Raw genomic sequence first — 22,742 nt, forward strand, 5'->3', positions numbered from 1 at the left:
CATAGGAAATGAGAGCACAATTTACTGGGTTGTAACCCTATCCAGTCTAAAAACATATTAAGCCAAGAGATTTAGATCGAACCGGCGGCACACTAGGTTTCTCCTTCCCTATTCAGGGCTTGCAACTGATTCCTGATTCGGTTTATCAACAAGACACCGAAACAGCCTTATAGCGCATTTTTTCGGTTAAAATGGATGAAAAACCATTATTACCTCTCTTCTGTTACCTACATGTACGGCCGAGGAAACGGAAAATATCTATCAGAAGTCGCCGAAGTACGATGCTTCCATTCCAGGGTAGGGGGTACATGACATCGATTGTACAACATGATGTGGTTCATCACTTCCAGATCTCCTGAATACACTCAACCATATCTGGTTTTATTTGACTCAGTTCTGTCACACCCATAAGCTGCATTGCGGTAGCGATCTCCTTTTCTAAGACTACAGTGATGTCAATACGGATCTAACAGATCATGACAAAATCTTGATATTCCACTTACTTCTTACAGTCCGTATCACACCCTTCTCACCATAAGCCGCTTGTGCCCACAAAAACGGTCGCCCCAAACCAACACCTTTGGCTCCAAACGCTAAGGCTTGCAATACCTCGTGACCCCTGCGACAGCCACCATCTACGTAAAGATCTATGTCTCGTACCAATTGAGGATCCTGAGCGTAAATTGATCGCAGACTATCGAAACCTGTTCGCGCGCTATATAGCCTCTATTAGCTAATGCTCCAGCATCTCAATTACCAGTGGTCGACTCATGATGAGTAACTCAGAGAGGAGACATACCCATCAAGCTGTCTGCCTCCATGATTTGACAGTATACATCCTGCTAGACCATGTTTTTTTGCCAATCTGACATCCTGTATCATGGATCGTCAACGGCTTGATAAAGGAAAATTGAGGACGGCTCATACATACTTCTATGTGCGACACACCCTTCAAATATATTGGTAAACCGGGTGCATGTTGCTGGATGAAACTTAGATCCTCCCAATTCTGACTTGAATCGTGCCATTGATCCTCAGTCCCCAATGGACCCATCCTTATTCCAGGTTCAGCGTTTCCCCTAGTCCCCTTGAGCTTCTCAGTTACTTGTCTATGATCTCCAACATTTGAATCCACCGTCAAGATCAAAGCCCTAATTCATCGTAGGTCAGTCATTTGATCTACATGATGCCCCACCAAATAGTATCGGTTGACCTACTGACATCCCCCTTCAACTACTTGTTGCAACTGCTCGACATTTTTTTCCCGATCTCTGCTCAAGTATACCTGATATACCATGCCCATCTTATTACCACTCTCCTCGTCCATCTTCGCTTTTTCCTCCAGTATCTCAGTCAGCGGGAAAGACGCTGCTGCAGAAACCCCTTGCACAATGCCTGTCTTAGCGGCCTGGAAGGTAATCAGCAATAGGCTGAAAGGGTGAGGGATCGACTTACCCCTCGCACAATATTCAATTCCCCATCAGGATGACCCAAGAGTGCATTGGAAGATGGTGATATGTAGATTGGTAGGGCTGAGGGTATGCCAAAGATTGTAGTCTGTGGGCGAACCGCGGTGACATCCCTCATAACACGAGGAACGAGACGGCACTTGCGAAAACTGGAACGATTTTGTTCTGCAGAGTGTCCATCTAAGCTGTAACCAGAGTAGTAGTTAGATACCCTTGGTGCCAAAAAAGATTGGGCCGTCTCCTGTTAAGCGATATGATTCATTATGATCTTTCTGGGTCAGCCGAGAGGTGAGCGACTCACCTCAATCTCATCTAGACCCAGCATAGTCTCAACAGGTGGTAAAGCGTTCCTCTCCTTCTCCACTCTTTGCTGCTCGGCCTCAAAAGCTCTGAGGGACTATATGTGGGTCAGTAGACTTCCAATCCGTAACACGTTACACTGACCTCTTCTACCTCTTTCGGATTGACGAGACCTTTGAAGCATTCCGGGGCAAGATTGTTCTCCAGCGTGTTTGGAGGGTGCACTGGCTTAAATAGCTCGCTGCGCACATCAGCTTCGGTATGATGAGGTACAACTCACGTTACATCCCTTCCAGCATTCGCTACTATGATCTGTGATCCTCCAGGATGATTTTTGTGGAATTCGGTTACACTTCGAAAGGTGAGCATGAACACAAAGTTAATCATGTAGGAGATACATCCTCACTCGAACACCTTTCCCTCGACCACAACCCATGCATCATGAGCAAGATTATGACATCCGACCTCCGCCATTGTGATATATTCCTTCGTTTCATTTGACGGTTCCTCGACCTCCCATCCCTCTGCTCGCAGATCCTCCTTGGGATCAATCTTTGAGATAACTCCCGCGTTTTTCGATCCTTTGGCTCCAGAGACCGTTCCATCTACGTCTGTACGCTGCTCTTTATCTACGTCTACTCGGCTTTCCAAGTGTATTGACGATTTCGATCCGGCATATAATCCCTGTCATATCGGTCAACCCGGCTCCCAATCAACCATCTATATCCTGTACTCACGACGACTGCTAAAACCCCAGCTGTTGCATATACATATCTACTGGACCCATGATTCCCACTTATATTGCTCTTCGCAGAAGAGCTAGCCTGTCGGATTCTCGCACATCTTGGACAAGGGCGGGTGACCGTTCTGCCAGTCTGACGGCTTACTGTGCTCAATAGGGTCGATCTCAACATTCTCGCTTGCCTTATCACGTTGTTCTGTGCAGAGTGGAAACAATCAGAATGGATCAAGCAGGGTTTGAGATCATAAAATAAGCATGATGATATTTTGATTTCTCGGGTAAGCGATTGGACTGTTCAGACGGGATTTGTTGCTTCCGCTCGGACCGGGCTTCGTCACTGGATCTCCATAACTCAGAACGCAGGTGGATCTTACCAAGAAGTTGTCATATATCCATCTGTTGTTGTTGTTGGAAGTTTTATCGGGAATCATCCTGGATTTGAGGGGTGTCTCTCCACGCCAAGCATATGCGGACCTTCGGTACTCGTATTTGAGTATTACTAGAGCTAAATTGAGCTTAGGTCTACCATAAACTGTACCTCTGGTCCACGTGGCTGACTGGGAACAAAATCGAATCACTCTTTACTTTAGGTGCTATCAATGCAGGTGTCGATAATCATGACGGCCGAGCTTCAGAAGTTCACAAGACAGGTCAGGTCAACAGCGTGTCGACCTTGTCACAGTCTCGCTAAGTTCCGTTCCTGCATGAGACTACGATTTGGGTTTTTCCGTGATTTGTGTATCTCGCAAAACTGGAATGACCCCTTCGGACTCTTTTGGCTACTTCCCGTGTTTATGATCATCGAAGCGACTTTGCAACCCCCGTCACTCGCTTAGCCAAGAGATTATTCATCAGCTCTGCGCGCGATAAAGGTGAAAGCGAAAAAATGTGCGCTGGATTGCTTACATTTCTGCAAGTGGAGGTGAACCGGCTTACCAAACAGTCAAGCGATCGACGTCGAAAGTGGAGGTCTCGTCTCTAGTGACGTATCTTGGAACAGGCTATAACAGATGCCGGCAAATGTACATCAAGAACTATAAGAACGTTTTTGCTAACTCTGAATTGTTACTTGTTGTTCAAGCCGAAATAATTAGTCAAAATGGCACCAACCACCATGAAACAATGGAAACTTACTGGAAGAGGCGATTACGATCAACTCAAATTGGAGACTGATCAGCCTGTGCCCAAAGTAGGGGAAAACGATATACTCGTAAAAGGTAAGCTGAAATCCCAAATTGTGGAGTAAGTGAAATGCTGAGCTGCAGGTGAACACAGTGAAAGCTGTTTCGTTGAATTATCGAGATATCTCGATTGTCCGAGTAAGCGCTTTCTTTTATACAACACCCTATTATCATCTGATAGCCGCCGATGCTAACTCTTTGGAACGCAGGGAACTTACCCCTTCCCTCTCACAGATGTCGTGGTTCCAATTTCGGACGCTGCAGGAGTCGTCGAGGAGGTTGGTTCGAGAGTTACCAGATTCAAGAAGGGAGACAAAGTATTACCAACTTTCCACCAAGCTCAACAACCCGGCAAACCTTCTCTTGGTGGACCTATCGATGGTGTAGCTAGGGAATACCTGGTAGTCAGCGAGTTGGATGCGGCTTTGATGCCCAAAGATTACGACTTTGTACAAGGATCAACCCTTCCTTGTGCTGCTTTAACCGCTTGGGATGCTTTGTTTGGCTTAGAAGGAAGGACTCTTAAGCCCGGAGACTGGGTGTTGACGCAAGGTACCGGCGGTGTATCTCTCTTCGCTTTACAAGTAAGTAAAAGAGTCTTGCGTTTTTTCCGATATCTAGCTGACAAAATTGAAAGCTTGCCAAAGCAGCAGGTGCTACTGTAGTGTCTACAACTTCCTCCTCCAGTAAGACTGAGATCCTCAAATCTCTTGGAGCCGACCATGTCATCAACTACAAAGAAGATGGAGATTGGGGTAAAACCGCTAAAGGGTTGACTCCTGCTGGAGCGGGATTCCAACATGTCATCGAGATTGGCGGTCCTGGAACACTCAAACAATCTCTTAACGCTATTGGATTCCAGGGTGTGATCTCGGTTATCGGCTTCGTAGCAGGAAGTGACGATCAAATGCCTTCCCTGCTTGAATGTCTCTCCTATCAATGTATCGCTCGAGGTATCTTCGTTGGCAGTAGAGAGCAGTGTGAAGATATGGTTAGAGCTATAGATAGTAATGGTCTCAAGCCGGTGGTCGATAAGGAGGTATTCGATTTTGAAGACCTTCCCAAGGCTTACCAGTACATGGAAGCTCAAAAGCATGTCGGCAAAGTTGTAGTCAAGTTTTCTGATTAGAAAATTATATGCTAGACATTGGCTGTGCTAATCGCAGCACTTTGCTTGATAATGGATTTATATAGTATGTACATTGGGATGAGACAACTTGATTTGAAGTATCAGTACAAAAGCCATTTCTCGATATGACACTTATTTTCTGTATGTAAAACGGCCCCCTAGAACAGTCGCCAGGACAGTCAGATTTCGCATTCCCCTGGCATCGCATTTCAGAGGATCAGTATCTTTGACAACGAAGTCGGCTCTATCGCCAATGTCGATACGGGCTTTGCCGTTCTGGCAATTACAACCAGGACCAGCGTCTGTGTTATGATAAGCGCTAGAATGGTACCTTTTATTTGCGCTGATACTGGGACACTCAAGAAATATAAGCGTCTACCGCCTGTTCTTCGCTCAAGGGTAATCCCCCAGCGCAACGGCGAGACATCGCTACAGCCATTGTCTCCCAAGGATTCATTTCAGCCACATGGTCATCACTTCCGAACTTCATATCGACTCTCGCGTCCGCTAAGCTCTTTAGAGCCCATGCTCGATGCTGTCGGCCTGACCAACAATGGAGCTCTGTCACTATTGTAGGGTCTCGTCTATGCTAAGGCTTTCTTCAGTCCTGCCATTTCTTCCGCCATACAATTAGCTATGGCCAACGCGATTCAACATCCTTATTTGGTTAGTGTACTCCTGTCTTGAACAATGCTCGATGACTGACTCACTCATGCTTGTCACGTAGGTTTGGGTCTGGACTACGTTGGCCGTGGTCGTATTCATCTTGGCAGTCTGATTCCCGACCAACTTTTGACATGTAAACGAACCAGCTTCCAATTTCGCTGACACCAACCGGATGAAAGGTAAAGAATAACCAAGGTTACTCAGTGGAGAAGGCGAGAAGGCTTAGCTTCTATATTGCGGAATTCCTTGGATATGTACGTACATTCTTAAGAGATGAGCGGTGAGAACGAGGGTTGTATGCTTGATCAGTTGTAGTATTTGAAGTGAATGATATAATAACGCGGATGTATCGATGCATATCGAATAATGACAAGGTGACTAACTGGGCTGCGGTGAGGAGTGAATAAATGCTGTACAGGTACGGGGTGTCTGAGACCGGTTCATAGTTATCTTTCCCTTTTCTACTTTTCATTTCCCTCAGACTAAAACAACACAGCATCTCATTCTCTTGCTTTCCTTCTAATGAATATGTCATGCACCACCACCTTGGTAGTCAGGAAGCCAAGAATACCCAACTCAGCAATGATCGTCATCTCAGCAAAGCGGTGTTTACTCTATGCAATGGCGTCCGAGGCCAATTTAACGCTCCTTAGTCTCGCTAATCGGTGAGAAATCGGTCACCGATAACACTGCTGAGCAGTCCCCATATACCACAACGTATCAACCTCGGGCTCTCTGGCTGGTCCATCATAAGAGCAGCAAACATGTCGTCACCCGAAGAAGGTATTATTCCATGTCGGAACAGATTGACCATTCCAAAGTTCACGTCAAAGATTCAACCTCCTTCGACTTTGCCTCTGAGAACTACGTCGAAGATACGACAACCTCAGACCACAGGTAGACCTTCAACAGTACACCATTTGCAGGTTGCAGGATCACTCAATAGTGAAAGCAAAATCCCTCCTCCCAGAGTGAGCTTCTTAACGCCTAGAGAGATTTGGAGTCCATTGGCTACGCCTATACCAGGTATGCAACAGATCAAACAGGATATCAGAGCTGGAGCTGCGCCTGCGAGAGTGAGTGTGATATACATCCTTAGTTCAGCAGTCACCTGTCAAGTCGCCTGCTAGTCCTCGGGTAGCAGCTGACTAATTGTATATGCAGGTACCCAAATATCAGTTGAAAGATCCCGGTCCCATCCCTCAGTCGGCTTCCAGGTCTCATCTCTCTACTACACCCAAACCTCAGATACGTCCCAGACTAGTATCTCGACCATCCATCAAAGCCCACCGACAAGCCTCTGTACAGCGCCCTCCTGCACATATCCCACGACCGCCGATTCGCCCTTCCCAACAATTCACTCCCACACAACAAGCTAGTAGGCTTCCATTACCCTCTTCCACTAATCGCGCTCGTCCTCTTTCTTTACCTCCAGATGAGGCCTCTTCCGTGATTATACCTCACACCCGTCCAACAAGCTATCAACCCTCTCCATCCTTTCCACTCTCAGCATCTCCCTCATATCTCTCCAAAGCAGTAGGTATACCTGAACCTCGTCCTCTTCTATCGCAACCAATCCACGATCAACTCGACTGTCGCGTGCCAGGCTCAATCGCACCATCGCGAGAAACCTCTAATCAATCCACTGGCTCGTCAGTCTACTCATCTGCGTCATCATTAGCCCGACATAGAGCTATAAAAGGCAGGGGGAAAGACCGATCATCATTCGCTAGGCTTTCGGCTTATTCGCCTCCCAACCATGATTGTTTGGTCAAAGCACTCTGTGCAGAATCGGAAAGTGAAGACACCGAATCTACTCTCTCAGATCACTCGATACGGACAGTAGCTACAGTCAACCAAGTTGTCAACGTGGAAAATATACCTATTAGACATCTTAGCTTGAGTGCGTCGATCAATAGTCCAGAAAGATCGCTCAAGGAAGAACCTGTATCTGAGGAGTCTTTTATGTTGTCATCCGAGGATCATCGAGGGCTTACAGCACCCTATTTGGTACCCTCATCTGCTCCTCCAATGACATTGGAATGGGAATCGGATGAGAGCTCAGGAGAAGTCGACGAGGCTGAACGTGTGTGGAAGGAATTAGAAGCTAAATTGGGCAGAAAGGTTCGAGGAAGAAGTCTCAGGAGAGGCAAATGGGTGGTCAAACCTAGAGAACATCCTGTTGTAGAATTAACTCCTTCTTTGGATACCAGAAATATGAAAGAAGAAGGTGTAGATATGGAAAAGACCGCATCTGGATTCTCATTATCGATGTACTTCTCGCCCCAATCCAGCAGAAGTACTCCGCCGCTCGATATCGATAGATGTAGATCCTCATCTTTCACATACGATAGCTCACCAATAGTAGCCTCCCCTTCCTCAGCCACAGCCCTCTTCGATATGTCTGCACCACTTGTACCTGGCGGGATTGATAATGGATGTACTCCTTGGAACACACCTTTAGTGAATACAGAGTCAATCAAGCGAGGTACTCGAGTGAAGAAGAGATTCGCTTCGATGGATGTGGCTGAGATAGGTCAGAAGAATAGGTTGGGAAGCCTGGAGGAAGTGGCTAAAATTGATTTCACACCTCAGCAAAGCCAATCGCGTGAAATATCGTCCAGATGCCTTCTAGAGCGTGGATTGACGACTACAAATCCCGATCAAGAGGACTCTCCCGATGATTGCCAGACGCTATCACCACCTATAGGCCTGTCTGACCTCCACGGAACGCAAACGGACCATAACACAGCACCTAGAATGATGTACAGATTAGACTCGCATATTGTATCTGCACTATCAGCTCTTCAAGGTTCATATGATTCGCCTGATTTGGACTTTGCTTTATCTTCTTCGCCGCCTTTGTCGCCTGCAAGTGATGTTGCGACCGAGGAAGATTTTGAAGGATCAACGGGAAATGGGCTGGGCCTGGGAATGAACTTGCGCTTAAGAACAATTTATCATCTACCAACGCTTTCACCCAGGCTGCGGCCATCTGCTGTGCGTACCGCTACTAAAACAGCATCGCGTATAGAAAGTTCAAATGGAAATAGTATGGCGATCGATCCGACTCAAAGAGTCGATGAGACCATGGACTACACCTTGAAGAGTGATAGTTCATCGCAGATACCAGAAGTCAACGAAGAAGATGACGAGGAGGTTCTGGTCATTCGGGATCTGGACACGGGTTTAGAGAGACAAGTCAAAGTCGGGGATGGTTTGACTTTGACGTGAATGACGCTTAGTCAGTAACTAGGAGTATTTCATGTCAAACATATCTATGTTAGGTCAGTTGCGCTTCTCTTCGTGAGGTATTGAGCTTCTCGAATACATCTGCTCCAGCCTTGCCCTTCTCATGACCAAAGTCAACATGACTAACGTTAATAAACCTTTTGAATGTGTTCACGCAACAGACATGATCATGTACTCACAACGACATTGTGAAGCGTGCGTCAAACCCTTGGATAGAGGAGACATCCTTTGTGCTCGCCTCCTGGTCGTCCTTTTACGTGAATCAATCTCGTTGGCACTCATTGACATTAGAATTTGTGGTCAGCGCTGTACAAAGGCTGATTGTATCTCGATAGTCCAACACTACTGATGAGTGAACTATCTTGATAGAAATTCTCAAATACGCTTGGGTATCAACGAATACAATCTTGGTATTATAAGAGGTCCGCGACCTGTTCAATAGGATTTCTTGGAGTTGATTGAATCACACACCCCATACTGAAATTCGGTCTTCAGACAATCAGTACCGTAGAACAGCCGATTTACTGTCAAACATGCGACGAATTCCCTTTCTTACGGTCTGCGGTCTTATGCACTTGCACTCGGCCTTGGCTGCACCGAGGTTCGATAACGCTGAATTTACTATGTATGTCGACAAAATGTTATCTGACTCAACGACCCGACCAGATGTGAGGACTGATTATACCTATAGCTACTATGATATCATACAGGATTGTAATAGTGAAACAGCAGATGCTCAAGGCGCGAATAAGTTGAATTATAACCCCAACGCATGCGGATATTCCGCTGATGCTCTTGGTTCATCCAGAGCAGTTGGTAAGTCCATTCTTCATAAGCAAGACGAAAGCTCCAAGAATATCGACTAATGATGGAGTGGACATAGCAATCAACGAAAATATGTTCAAACCGGAACTGTGCGGTACAGAGTAAGTGATCAAGGATAGCTGCAATCGTCCGTGGTGTACAATCTGATGATATGCGCATCTAGAATAACCATTTACAGAATGGACAATGGTCAGCCTGTTCATTTCTCGGACGGACCATTATTCGTAGGTGACATATGTCCCGATTGCCAACAGGATCATATCGATCTGGGATGTAAGTGATCTAACGACGAATCGTTTAATATTTGCTGAGATCCTTAAAGCTGGCGCTGCGAACGATATGAATGGCTCGCCAGGCTGCAAAAACCCCACTGGATTCGCCTGGGAGCTTGGAGAGCGAATCATAGGTCCACCGGAAGTTACTAGTGGATCATCACTGGATGCTTGGAAAGCCAGTCAAGGCCAAAATCAAGGTCAAAATCAGAATTCGCCTTCTTCTTCTTCTTCTGCCTCTTCTTCCTCTTCTTCCTCTTCTCCCTCTACATCTTCTTGGTCATCCGCACCTGTTACTTCATGGTCATATGACAGCGCTTCGACAACGACTTCCTTGTCATCTATTATCATAGCTTCATCTAGTAGTCGCTCATCGCAGAATTGGCAACCTTCAAGCCTATCAACAAAGACCAGTCATATTTCGTCCCATGCTACATCGACAATGAAGTCTGAATTGCATACCGCTTCGCTGTCCACCGCAGCCAAAGCAGCATCATCATCGTCAACTGCGTCACAACCTCCCTTGGTAGGAGGAGGCAAAATGGCTCCTTTGACCTCGAACTTGCAAGTTGCAAATTCAAAGGTATGTAGGCCTCGAACCAGACGTAAGCGTTCACCATACCACACCAGAAGGCTAAGATTGGCGACCCAGCACCGTTCAAGAAGAATAAAAATGTATCGCTTTCATTGAAATGGAAGTGTAATCAGAGAGGTTGGTCATAGACTGTTATATACTAGGTCTCGTGAAGGAGGAAATGTCGTATGTATGTATTTCATACCTCGAGTATCTGATCTCGCAATTGTACACGGATGCCTTTGAGACAGCTGCCTTTGATGATGAGTACATCGGGTTGTTTGACCTATCGACAGATGGTCTCCTGAGGATACGCAGGGAGCTAAGATCTACGCAATCTCTAAGGACATTGATCCAATTACGGGCGTCTCAGACAATACCAGTACTTCCTGCAGATCATATCCATCCTTTAATCAAATCTTAATATTGGATCCCCTGTCCATCTAGAATTGGCTGACTCAATCCCTCGGTCATTGAAAGTGGAAACCGAGTTCTGAGAGGTATATATTGACTTCACTTTTGTCCTCATTCTTATAATTTCCATAACCTTGAAGTCCGGTACTGCAAGAATACCCCCGCCGCCATTGCATCGAGGCATTTCATTTTGCTCTCTTCATCTGATATTCACTAGTCACTCATACACTCTTTAAATCGACTGGAGGACACGATGTTTGCCCATTCCTTTGTTCTCAACTTCGGGCTACTATCGTACTTGAGTTATGTATGCTGTGCTGTAACAATCGAAAATGCTCAGGGAACAGTGTGAGCTATCAATTCATCTTGAAGTATCAAGAATGTAGCACTAATGATTAATCGGAATGTAATGACCAGCTACTACAATTACGAGGAACAATGTAAACAGCCTGGATCTGATTTTGCGGCAGCCGATTTGATAGATTCCTTGGCTGCTTGTGGTTATAGCCCGGATTCATTGGGCGGTACTTCCAGATTTGTTGGTGAGTTGAGTAAAGAATGGACAGCAGTTCTACATTGGACCAATGATTCATGCAATATGCTCATTCCCGCCTGGCTCATTTGGGTAGCTATCGGATCGGATCTGTTCGATCCCAGTATGTGTGGAGCCGAGTGAGTCCACAGCTTTATTCGATGCACTTTATAGTAACAGCTTGAAGCTGATGAATGCGCCTGACAAAGAGTCACAATTACTCACAATGGCCAACCTTTCTCTTTCTCTGAAGGACCGATCTTCGTCGGTGATTCGTGCGGAGGATGTACTGGAGGCTCCTTGATCGATTTGAGTGGTAAGTGATTAGTCTCGTTGTTGCTGTGCTCCATTGGAAGAGTTAGAGGATAAGGCTTAATCGTTCCTGCACACTTCAGGTAAGATTGCACTTGAAATGATGGGAGCATGTAAGAACCCACCGTCTTTGTCTTATACAGTCGGTACCAACATTGTAGGGGCTCCAGTAGGGGGTACACTCTCAGGTGGTAATGGCACTTCCGTCACCTCATCTTCAGCCAATAGCCAATCTTCTTCCGCAGCGATTGCTCCTTTCGTGTCCACATCTTCAACAGAAACAGTGAACCAACCTGCAGGTCAATCGACCCAATCCGCCAACTTAGCTGCGACTTCTGTCAAACCTGCTACGCAATTTTCCTCTAATTCGATCACCGATATTGCTTCTCAAACCGCTGCCAATGCGACCCAGCCTGACACAATTACAGCTACAGCTGTAGCACCTGCATCGTCCTCGAATGTTACAAATTCAGTAGCTGTACCAAGTGGCGGAAGATGGACCGGGTGGAGTAGACCTCCTGCACTCTTCGCGGAGAAGGATACAGCTACGAATGGAACCGCATGCAAGAGAAGAAGGAGGAGAGGAAGGCTCGATAAGGCTCACTAAAGTGACTGATGATCATGTGCATGAGGGATATGCTGCTGGTCTGACTGTTACAATATCTTTGTTGTATGATCTGGTCATCTATGCAACGTGTTCTTGCCAATCACTTTTCAATGGAAAATCTCTTTAGCAGAAAGACAGATCCTCTGTATCCCGCATCGATTCATTTTTCTGTCAGCCATTGATCACAAATTCCGAATATAAATCGTTTGATTGATGTTCGCCTGTCCGAATATATTTCTCCGGGGTAAGATGAAGCATGGTACGATGCATCCCAAAAGACTTTTTCTTACGAGTGCATTTGATAGTACCGTAGTATACAATAGCAGATTGATCCTCTGGATATACAGGAAGACCTTCCATCAATTGAATATCTCCGAAAGCCTGGATTCACATTCCCTTCTTCGCAGATACATGAATCAGTCCGTCTCAAAGTCGCAACGCCAAAGGATATAGATTGGCTCTTGGTATTAATTACCCTTTCCCCCTGCAATCACAAAATCTGATGATCATGAAAATGAAAGTACATACCTTTCATCGTTTGTTTTCATCTAGCATCCCTTATATATGAGCTCGCTTTGACCTCGGTCACATTTGTAGCTTATACTGCTATATAAAGCTATACGAAATGAGGAATAGTCCGTTGTGTATCTCAATATTGCTCATCATAATCGATTCGTCACTGGTGGACGAATTGCTTTTCACTCACATTCTTTTTACTCCCCTGACCACGTACTATAACAGACTCAACGCCCATTTGTATATCGGTCGAGTGGTGAAGTATCTCTCAGAAATGATTGTGTCAACGGTCTTATTTATTACGGCTTTAACTAAAGTCGTCTTAGCTGGGGTTTCGAGCAGTGGAGTAAAGGGTACTGTGTGAGTGTCTTTGGTGAAAATATGTTCCGTTCTTAGATCGCTGAGCTCATGAACCTTCTAGATACTATGATGGGACTGGATCATGTGGTAGAGAGGGCGATGTAGATCAGGGACAAGATGAAAGCATGACCCAGATTCGGGAATCCGTAGGAGCTTGTGGGTACAGTGTTAATTCGTCAGGAGGAGATAATCGATTAGTTGGTTCGTTACTTTGAAACATATGGTGCCACCGTCCTTCACGAATAATTGCTGACTTCCCACTTTTGTAAATTGAAAGCATTTGATGCAAGCACGATGACTGGTCACCAAGCAGAATATTGCGGCAGGGAGTGAGTAGTACCGTCCAGCTGGGTGTGACATGTGCGATGAGACTGACCTCGGGACAGAATCCAAGTCATGAAGCCTGATGGAACACCTTTCGAGTTTTCCGAAGGTAAATTATTCATCGGCGAATCCTGTCCCGCTTGTGCTGGTGGAGTGAGGCTGGATCTAAGTGGTAAGTCTTTTCAACCATTCTGTCTCTTCTGATTGTAGAACAGCTGATAAGGAGTTGGAACGCGTCCAGCTAAAGCTTTAGTTGAACTTATGGGCGATTGCACCAAGAACGCAGAGGGCATTTCGTATCAAGTGCTAGATACAATGGCTGGGCCGCCAATTAATTCCTCTGATGGAGCTTCGTCTTCGGCCGCTGGGCCGGGAGGGACCTCTGTTCCCTCCTCAGCTGTTTCTTCTGTGGGAACAGTACTCACCGCAGCGATACAGCCCACAAATCTAGTCGCCAATTCAGCCAATCCTGCGACACAAGCTGTCGACCCTCTGTCGGCTTCCGCTGCAACCTCTCTTCTATCCATAAGCACGTCATCTTCTCCTTCAGTTCCAATTGGTATCGATAACTCTCCTACGCTCACAGCTGGAGCATCGCCATCAGACCCTCTCTGGGCTGCAACGGTAGAGCCTCCCGGTGGCACTAGTGTTCCTGGAATTAAAGCTCTTTTCGCCGAAAAGAACGTAGTGGATGAAGGAGAAGGAGCGAGCAACTGTAAAAGAAGAAGAAGAAGACTTGGTAACGCCCATTAGTTGTCAGGAGACCTGATATTCGCACAATTTTGAATGGTGTGTGTCGATGGAGATGATCATTTGAACGGACAATTACAGATTGTAACATGAATTCTCAAATATATGAATGCCCTTCCTTTCTACTTCGGGCGTTACCTTGGTTGAGGCTTTTGACGAGATTTGCATGATACTACGATGCTGAATGGTATACAATGAGTTAGAAGTTGAAACAACAAATACGAGAACAGCCTATGCCCCTTCTCCACCTACAAAGCAAAGTCAGCTGAGTTCTCCTCTGCGTTAAGGAGTGGGATCATGGAGTGATGAGAAAGAGCCAGACTCACCAGCTTCATTTGTGAATTCGATATGTTTCGTTATATCCGCTTGAGTTACAGTAGGTCTATTCACGCTGATGGCTTTCTCGAAATCCTTAACGCTCAACAAAGGCTCCAGCAATTCTTCAGAGTTTACGTCTGTCCATGATTTTTCCACTGCTGCTGGATCACCAGGTGAACAAGGCGTAAGTTTGGTTTTCCCGTCAGACTCGACCTGAACCAATACCTGTGTGATTAGCAAATCACACGCTTCCCGGATATAAGGAGAAAATAATAAGACGACTTACCTCCTTGAAATGTGTAGCTGATAGAACTTTTCTGACTGGCTGCATCAACGCATCTCTCACTATCACCGCTATGTCACTTCCAGAATATCTAAGTATCATCCGTCAGCGAGGTAAAATACATGGATTTAGATTGGTTTATACCCACCCATCAGTCTGTTCAGCAAGGTTCGTGAAGTCTCGAGGTGTAAGGCCATTAGGGGTGGTACCGACATTCAGCTCAAACATCCGTCGTCTAGCTTGGACATCAGGAAGAGGGATATATATACGTTTCTCGAATCTACAAAAGAATGCTGGATTAGCTCGATGGCTCAATATCGAATTATCGTCGAGTTGAGTGTAATAGGCAAAGCTCACCTTCTCTTGATAGCAGGATCTAATTGCCATGGTATATTTGTAGCTCCCAAAACCAAAACACCGGTCTCTTCATTTCCTACACCATTCATTTGTACTAAGAACTCTGTTTTGATACGTCGCGAAGCTTCCGATTCTCCTTCTCCTCTTGTTCCTGTCAAAGAATCTATTTCGTCCACAAAAATGATTGCTGGCTTTTGTTCTCGAGCCATTTGGAAAAGCTGCTTGACCAATCTGAACAATTGATTAGAATTGATCAGTACTCCGAGCGAAAAACATGAAAGTTCCCTCTGGCAGATCGCAAATTTGCACTCACCTTTCAGATTCTCCCATCCATTTGGAAACCAAATCACTACTAGACACACTAAAGAAGGTGGATTTCGCTTCCGTAGCTACAGCTTTAGCTAAGAAAGATTTACCAGTTCCAGGAGGTCCATATAAAAGAATTCCTCTCCATGGTGTACGTTTTCCAGTAAAGAGTTGTGGAAATTTGATAGGTAAAATGACAGCTTCTTTTAATGCTTCTTTCGCTTGAGCTAATCCAGCAACATCATCCCATTGAACGTTTGGCGATTCACTTAAAATAGCACCTTGTAAACCTTGTCTTAATTTCTTTATTTCTGGATCATCCCCTTCTCCATCCCCTTTGACATCCGGTCCACCTGCTGTAGATCCACCACCTCCATTCACTCCTACTTTCGCTTTTGTCCTTTTCTCCTCGGACTTTGCTATGTGTTCTTTTAATTTCTCCGCTCGATCTAAGTATTCGGTGAATTTCTTGCGAATCAATTCTTTCAATTTATCGTTCTTCTCGTCTGCAAATAGACGTATGACTAGCGTCAGCGACTTGCTAAGACCTCACCTATGAATTGAAAGATATTGGAAACGATGCGAGGTGATTATAAGAGGCAGTGGGAGTGAGACTAAAGGAGGACATACATTTCATAGCCTGATCATTCAATTAACGTTAGTTCCAAGGGTTTAACATGCTCAAATTTACTCACCATCATAAAGTAGTCCAAAGCATCTTGGTATTGCTTATATGCCTCCTATAGCCATCAATGAGCTTTCTATCTCTATCCCGCTTGAACGAACTCGTGACCATGAGAAAGCGTAACTCACAGCATAGTTCTGCTTCACATCTTCATCTATCGCCTTTTGCACCAACGCAATGGCTTTCTGCTCAGGGATTATATATCAGATTCTTTGTTGAACAACGACTTTACGATGAATATGCGAGTAAAGTCACTCACATCTAGGAAGTTTGAATTGCTCATGATGCTTGATGCGGTCGATGAAGGAAGAAGAGAGAGATAAGGATGAGTTTTTGAGAAGTGGTATAGTGACAGTAGTGATGATGATGTTTGTTGATGACGCGCGTGGTCAGGATTACAGTCAAATATGGTGTAAGACATCACCTCTCGGTTCTGAGAACGTAGCATTATGATCTTTGAGGCAGGCATACAGCCCCTGCTTCTCCGTTGTGTTGATGCACAAATTGCTGAGAACAGCAGGCATGGCATGCATTGTACTTGGTTGTATGGTTCACAATTTAACTGAGTCAGAAATATTAAGACGGAACTATGGAACAAGTTGGATCACAGTGTTCGCCTCCTGATCCCAGTAATCCGGCTTTGTCTATCCCGTCAAACTCTGGTGATATAGTGACATGAGTGACGCCTTGAGCGGCGAAACATGATCGCAATTCCTTTTCGATAGGTAACCATCCTTCGATATCGCTGACATTGACGTGCACGTGGAAGGAAGCTAGAACATCGCTGTAAGATCATTTGATTTGTCAGCCAAGCTATATAAAACGGGCGAAAGGAAAAGGCTCACGTCTCTGTCAAATGCCAAAGATGTAATTCGTGTACGGACACAACACCAGGTATCTAGTAACTATGTTAGTGATTGATCTCGGGAACTGTGTCGAGAAACTTACGGTCATGAGGTCTTCCCTGACCAAATCTGGATTGATATTCTTGGGAGCAGCTTCTAATAGGACTCGAGATGACCGTTTCGCTGATGGTGGAATGGTATATTCGTCAACCCGCTGCTCTGATACCACGATAGTTGTAATGAACTTACCGAGAGGTACAGCCCCCAAGAATATTAAGACGGAGATTATTAATGAAACAGCGGGATCTGCGTAGAATCGATGAGGAGAAGTAGTCTTCCACATGATAGCAGCAGCAATGATGACTCCGATATCTACAAGTCCACTGATCAGTCTCACATAAATTGTACTTTAGTCAAGGGGAAGACAGCAGGACTGCTTACTATTAACGGCATCCCCAAGCAAATGTACTAATACACCGAGTAGACCTAGATTTCGGGCTGGTTTTGCTGCGGATTCATTCTTTTGTGCATGATGATGCTGGGAGTGCTAGAATCACGCAAAAACGCCATCAACGAAAAATTGAATTGATGAGCGGGTTGATAAGGACAAGCTTACATCAACGTTGAGCGGTGCTATATTACCTCTCATATCATTGGTGGGCCTGGCTAGAGCTTTAATTCTTGATAACTCCAGATCAAGCGGCTCATCCGGATATTCTTGCGATGGATGATCATGCCCATGTTCTGTCAAGGAATCCAGTGAGCCAATCTGAGAGATCTCATTGACAAATGAGGAGAAAAACAAAACACACCGTGAACAACCAATATACTAACTATATTCAAAGCTAATCCGCAACAACCTACAATCATAACCCATAGAGGATGATCGACGTCTTCCACGTTGATGAACCTTTCAATTGATTGAAGGAAAATGGACAATGCTAGTGCGATTAGGAAACTTGCATTGAAGAAAGCTCCAACGATCTCGGCTCGTCTGTACGCGAATGTATACCCAGGTGGCTATGATATGTGTCAGAGGTCGTTGTCCAAAGCTGGAGATTACGGTGGAGCTCACACCACTGCCTTTCCGGCTCAGCTATCAACCTTCGATCAGCTCGGATCCTGTATAAGTCCTCTGCAATAGTGTAGGGTACTTACCAATGTTGCCACCAAAGCAATCACACTATAACACATAATTAGAAAGAGCGCATATAAAAAACGACGACCTTAGGAGCTCACTAAGAGACGATATCCTGCATTCCCAGCAAGTCTTGTAGTCAGATGTTTTACTCATCCATCTCCAATCCCTGTATTGAGCTCAGACTCACATTCAGATAATGAAACTGTGATTATGCTGCCTAGTCAGCGATCTTTGACTTGTGATTATCTAAGGCAGACACTTACAGCATCAGCAATAAGAGCTAAGGCACCGGTCTTGAATCCGACTGTCAAGTATAGAGCGTAAGTCTAGCTGACGTACAATGGACTGGATTGGTGGGAATTGTTTACTTACTAGCGATTTCCACGATGAAAAAGGCGATACTTATACCTAGTACGATCGATAATTTCCTCACTCTAGCATTTAGAGCTTTTTGAGTGTCTTCAGGAGTCATGATGACTGCTGTAGGATAAGTGCAACTTTCATGAATCGGCTATTGAAGAAAAATCAAAATGAAGTTGTGATCAATGAAATGAAAGTTGAATCTTTCTGTTTGGATCCAAAATTTCGGATCTACTTGATGTCATTCATGTTGTTCTGTTCCTCAATTCAGCCGAATATTCCTGGATATAGCACGGCTACATTACATGCAAACAGGTAGTCAGAATATCTGAGCTCTGATATCAGTACGTCATTGCATGCATAAGACTTGATTCGTTGTTCAATTATGTTACATCAAAGCTATTGTCGAGATTGCGTAAATAAGAAATGAGATTGATAGGTGACCGGATAAACTGATTTACAAGTATCCTCCGAGAAATAACCTCCATTTCACTTGTTTCTTTTTCTTCTTCTTCTTCTTCTTCATCTCTCTTGTCATCAAACAAGATAACACAGATCAAATACGAAAGCATCCACTCTCAAGAGGTCTTCATTGGTCTCTGGTGGGTACAAATCAAGCATGGCGAGTGCATCGGGATATAATCATCATCGATTCGCTCGAGCGGTTTTGAAAAAATCGAGAAGATGGGAATCTTCTTTAACTGTTCAACTATTTTCATCTCATTGGAGGTTTGAGAATTCTGTACGTGTCTACCTTAAGTTCTACCTATACGCGCTTCATCATCTAAGATGCTAATGATGATCATTTTTTGTAGCCCATGAATTTCCAATATGAAGGCGATATGAAAGTGAGTATTACGTTCCAATCGAACTATCCTATCATCACGTTCTCTGAAATTTCCCACTGACGGTTTAACGTATACCGAAATATTGTTACTATATGCTGAGTTTGACTCAATCCATTAGCCATTTTTACTTGCTCTCCGCTCTCAAGTGATTCCAGCAACCTTGATTCGATTCTTATACAGTATACAACCTCCCATTTCCTTTGTAGATGGATGCTTAGTAGTGGAAATACAAGATTATAGGAAATCCCCAGAAACTAGATCTAGAGTGGTGATGCGTCCTGCTGCTGAGACTTTAGCTCAAACAATCGATGTGATGCTTGAAAGGAAAGGACAGAATCTAGATGAAGGAATGGGCCTGGAGTTGGAATCTAGGATTATCGTGAGTCAATTGACATTGATGCGATAGAGACTGGTATCATTCGACGTTCATCATGTCTCCCTTCTTGTATCAGTGATAGCTGGCGCTGATCTGTCGCTTGTTGGTAGGCTGCTACTTCACCACCACTTTATCTAGGAACATCTATCCTAGCGACTCGAAATGCAACTCTCGCACTTGCTCTGACATCACCAGCAGGTCCAAGTTTAGCTTCTGACGGATCCGTTAGAAATACTTTAGCCAATGGTCAAGGAGGATCAGGAGATTCAAAATCATTAGATAAAATGTCAAAATTATTAAGAGCAGGAATATCTTCTAGATCTGGTACAAATAATGGTAATTCAACTAATGTAGTTGGAAATGGATTTCAACCTAATTGGAATGTATTAAGAGCAAAAGAACAATATGAACAAATCAAATTACAAAGAGAAAATGAACAAAGAGAAGCTGCAAATAGAAATCAAAATTTACTTAACAATAATAGTAATAATCAAGATCAAAATGATCCTTCTTCTTCTTCATCGATATTACAACAACAAAATGGTATAAATAATATTAATGGAATAAATGGTGAAAATAATAATAATAATAATAATAATATATCAGGAGAAAAGAAAAAAGGTAAAAAGAAAAGACCACCTCCTATTGTTGAAGAAGAAGAAATTGAAATAAAAGAAAAATCAAAAATTAAAAAGAAGAAAAAAACAAATAATAATAATAATAATAATCAACCTGAACCTGAACCTACTAAAATTGAAGATCAACCACCACCTCAAAAGAAAAAGAAAAAATCTACAGCTATAGCGAATAATGCTGAAATTCCACCAGCAGAAACTATACCGGTGAAAAAGAAAACTCAGAAGAAGAAAAAGGATGATGGCGAGAATAAGGAGAAGAAGGAAACGACGGGGCAAAGTGAAAATCCAGTTTAGATGTCAAGGAAATGAATTGGCGCAGAAAGTAGGGATAGACATTCATTGATATAATCGTTATTATCGTAGATATCGTTAATTTTGTTGTACAATGTTGTATGTAAATATGCTACAGACTTGAATTATTTGCCCATATCCCTTTCTCGACGTCGTTTGACCTCGAGACTGTAAAGAATAATGATGATAAGCATGTAACAGACTTATTGACTTTTGCAGAAGGAACAAAGCGAGACCATTCACTCACGTGAGAAGCACTACTTCCACCACTTTTTCCACAGCTTCTGCATCGGCCTGAGTAGGTTCTTTCCTACCGTATCTTGCTCTTGCAATTATCTTAGCGTAAGAATTTACGAATAACCGGATTGCACCGTTGTCATTGATTGAGGACGCTGCGTCGAGTAGTGGCTGCAGCGACAAAGGAGAGGCAGTACTAGGGGCAATCGGACAAAGTGTTTGTTCTACTCCAATATATCAACATGTAATCATTTGTTGAGCGTAGTAAATTGTATTCATCTTGATGCAGGTTAAGATAACTCACTCATTATTGGTATAGTCGACAGAATGTATGTTCGAAAATGTTTATCTTCCCATTTAGTGCCTACGAATGATCGTCATTGGTAAGTTTGATACATCTGACAGCGACAGAGAGAGAGGATTGAGATTTTCAAAAGATTATATTGCTATATCAACCAGTAAGAAAAAGTAAAGATTTTGTACTCACCTGGTCTACCCCATCCTTCCTGTTGTCCAGTTGTAGCTTGTGAGATATGAGCAATAACTGCTGTTCTAGAATACTCAGTAGCGACATGTTTCGCAACGCTCTATTGTAATTCAAATGACAATTATCAGTCTTTCAATCAATTATTATGATTTAATTAGGTTTTTTGAATTTGATTATGAGAATTTAAATAGTTGAGTTGATTGGGAAAAAAACTTACTTTAGGTAAATCAATTTGTTTAGTAGGTATATAAGGTTTTGGCATTGTTCTTAAAATTCTTTTAACACTTAATACTCTTGACCAAACATGTAAAACTGATATGGTTCCCTATTTAATAATATGAAATTTGTAAGTATGAATAAGTATGGGGGTCATGATTTTTTTTATTATTGAAATGAGTTTTTAAAAAAATAGAATTTACCAAAGCTACATAAGCAGCAACTAAAACGAAAACATTCCAATTCCTTTGTCCACTATTTCTTATAGCTTGTTCACCAATTCCCCAAGCTGAAGCAACTAATAAAACTGTAATAATTAAAATAAATAAATAAAAACTTGAATGATATAAAAAAGATCGAAATCCTTTTAAAGTAGGTAAAAATCTTTTTTTTCTACGTTTTGTTTGACGTATTTTTTGTTGTTGTTGTTGTGATTGTTGTATTTTGTCATTTTGTCGAAATCGAGGTGGATAAATTGGTAAGTAAGATGATTGTAATGGAGGTGGATGAGAATTCATGATGGTTAGATTAGTATATCATCTTCTTTTTGATGTAGGTGAAATATGAAAAGACAAGAAGAAGAAGAAGAAGAAGATTCCTTATCATTGTTATTGTTGTTGTTGTTGTTTCCAGGAATTCAATACAGTGGCGCGAACAGCTCGGTGGCAATTCAACCGCGATTTCAGGCTTTGGTGATCTGAGAAGACTATCTTGCCTCATACAGCAAAGGACACCAGCTCTGTCATTCTGGAGTGCATAGATACCGAACCTAGAAAGAGCAGTCTGGACACAGTAACCACACCCAGAAAACGACTCTGGGTGTCGATCACTGTCCACACCAAAGACGGATATTACATTTTAAGTTCGATAATACATTACAAAACGGTCAGACCCATTTCCTTCTCCTCAGTGTATGACGGATAATCACACAGCTACTATAATGAACATGTAGTATCTGAATATTTATAATCAAGGGAAGATGTCTTAATTCTATCTAGCCATACATTCGATGGTCCGTCAGTGAGGAGCAGGAAAGATTGACCGCCTTTCATTGACTGAAGTTCAGCTTATGCTGATCTGCACACTAACAGATTCGGAACATGCACAAGTTGCTGTTCATAAACATGTA

General features: G+C 43.6%; 10 protein-coding genes across 10 annotated transcripts; 6 read left to right on the forward strand and 4 right to left on the reverse strand.

Moving 5' to 3' along the window:
- Nucleotides 1-340: 340 nt before the first annotated feature.
- Nucleotides 341-2,683, reverse strand: I206_103760 (uncharacterized protein; the record flags this gene model as incomplete). The annotated part of the gene is made up of 11 exons (XM_070202827.1): nt 341-444; nt 504-715; nt 800-873; nt 932-1,151; nt 1,218-1,408; nt 1,456-1,710; nt 1,771-1,866; nt 1,914-1,997; nt 2,055-2,121; nt 2,176-2,453; nt 2,507-2,683. The coding sequence occupies 11 exons, from the start codon at nt 2,681-2,683 to the stop codon at nt 341-343; spliced, it is 1,758 nt and encodes a 585-aa protein (XP_070058928.1).
- Nucleotides 2,684-3,610: 927 nt separating this feature from the next.
- On the forward strand, nt 3,611-4,821 carry I206_103761 (uncharacterized protein; the record flags this gene model as incomplete). Its single annotated transcript, XM_019159400.1, has 4 exons — nt 3,611-3,728; nt 3,787-3,830; nt 3,902-4,276; nt 4,330-4,821. 4 exons carry the CDS (start codon nt 3,611-3,613, stop codon nt 4,819-4,821), a joined length of 1,029 nt encoding a protein of 342 aa, XP_019007452.1.
- A 1,430-nt stretch (nt 4,822-6,251) lies between these two features.
- On the forward strand, nt 6,252-8,721 carry I206_103762 (uncharacterized protein; the record flags this gene model as incomplete). The annotated part of the gene is made up of 2 exons (XM_019159401.1): nt 6,252-6,563; nt 6,652-8,721. 2 exons carry the CDS (start codon nt 6,252-6,254, stop codon nt 8,719-8,721), a joined length of 2,382 nt encoding a protein of 793 aa, XP_019007453.1.
- A 551-nt stretch (nt 8,722-9,272) lies between these two features.
- On the forward strand, nt 9,273-10,559 carry I206_103763 (uncharacterized protein; the record flags this gene model as incomplete). The annotated part of the gene is made up of 6 exons (XM_019159402.1): nt 9,273-9,364; nt 9,431-9,555; nt 9,623-9,665; nt 9,728-9,837; nt 9,887-10,419; nt 10,467-10,559. The coding sequence occupies 6 exons, from the start codon at nt 9,273-9,275 to the stop codon at nt 10,557-10,559; spliced, it is 996 nt and encodes a 331-aa protein (XP_019007454.1).
- Nucleotides 10,560-11,233: 674 nt separating this feature from the next.
- On the forward strand, nt 11,234-12,275 carry I206_103764 (uncharacterized protein; the record flags this gene model as incomplete). Its single annotated transcript, XM_019159403.1, has 3 exons — nt 11,234-11,496; nt 11,566-11,672; nt 11,752-12,275. The coding sequence occupies 3 exons, from the start codon at nt 11,234-11,236 to the stop codon at nt 12,273-12,275; spliced, it is 894 nt and encodes a 297-aa protein (XP_019007455.1).
- A 790-nt stretch (nt 12,276-13,065) lies between these two features.
- Nucleotides 13,066-14,228, forward strand: I206_103765 (uncharacterized protein; the record flags this gene model as incomplete). Its single annotated transcript, XM_019159404.1, has 5 exons — nt 13,066-13,151; nt 13,213-13,352; nt 13,429-13,480; nt 13,538-13,647; nt 13,717-14,228. The coding sequence occupies 5 exons, from the start codon at nt 13,066-13,068 to the stop codon at nt 14,226-14,228; spliced, it is 900 nt and encodes a 299-aa protein (XP_019007456.1).
- Nucleotides 14,229-14,456: 228 nt separating this feature from the next.
- Nucleotides 14,457-16,457, reverse strand: I206_103766 (uncharacterized protein; the record flags this gene model as incomplete). The annotated part of the gene is made up of 10 exons (XM_070202828.1): nt 14,457-14,473; nt 14,552-14,768; nt 14,830-14,917; nt 14,975-15,106; nt 15,184-15,414; nt 15,497-15,995; nt 16,120-16,129; nt 16,185-16,229; nt 16,303-16,359; nt 16,434-16,457. The coding sequence occupies 10 exons, from the start codon at nt 16,455-16,457 to the stop codon at nt 14,457-14,459; spliced, it is 1,320 nt and encodes a 439-aa protein (XP_070058929.1).
- Nucleotides 16,458-16,750: 293 nt separating this feature from the next.
- Nucleotides 16,751-18,632, reverse strand: I206_103767 (uncharacterized protein; the record flags this gene model as incomplete). Its single annotated transcript, XM_019159406.1, has 13 exons — nt 16,751-16,958; nt 17,020-17,072; nt 17,123-17,202; nt 17,269-17,391; nt 17,461-17,566; nt 17,636-17,763; nt 17,832-18,039; nt 18,095-18,115; nt 18,178-18,202; nt 18,259-18,272; nt 18,348-18,362; nt 18,424-18,464; nt 18,533-18,632. The coding sequence occupies 13 exons, from the start codon at nt 18,630-18,632 to the stop codon at nt 16,751-16,753; spliced, it is 1,122 nt and encodes a 373-aa protein (XP_019007458.1).
- A 507-nt stretch (nt 18,633-19,139) lies between these two features.
- I206_103768 (uncharacterized protein) lies at nt 19,140-20,676 on the forward strand (the record flags this gene model as incomplete). Its single annotated transcript, XM_019159407.1, has 4 exons — nt 19,140-19,262; nt 19,336-19,368; nt 19,487-19,747; nt 19,855-20,676. 4 exons carry the CDS (start codon nt 19,140-19,142, stop codon nt 20,674-20,676), a joined length of 1,239 nt encoding a protein of 412 aa, XP_019007459.1.
- A 122-nt stretch (nt 20,677-20,798) lies between these two features.
- Nucleotides 20,799-22,131, reverse strand: I206_103769 (uncharacterized protein; the record flags this gene model as incomplete). The annotated part of the gene is made up of 6 exons (XM_070202829.1): nt 20,799-20,841; nt 20,921-21,134; nt 21,215-21,274; nt 21,398-21,497; nt 21,615-21,722; nt 21,817-22,131. 6 exons carry the CDS (start codon nt 22,129-22,131, stop codon nt 20,799-20,801), a joined length of 840 nt encoding a protein of 279 aa, XP_070058930.1.
- Nucleotides 22,132-22,742: the final 611 nt, after the last annotated feature.

This window comes from Kwoniella pini, chromosome 5, assembly GCF_000512605.2.
Source record: "Kwoniella pini CBS 10737 chromosome 5, complete sequence".
NCBI lineage: Eukaryota > Fungi > Basidiomycota > Tremellomycetes > Tremellales > Cryptococcaceae > Kwoniella > Kwoniella pini.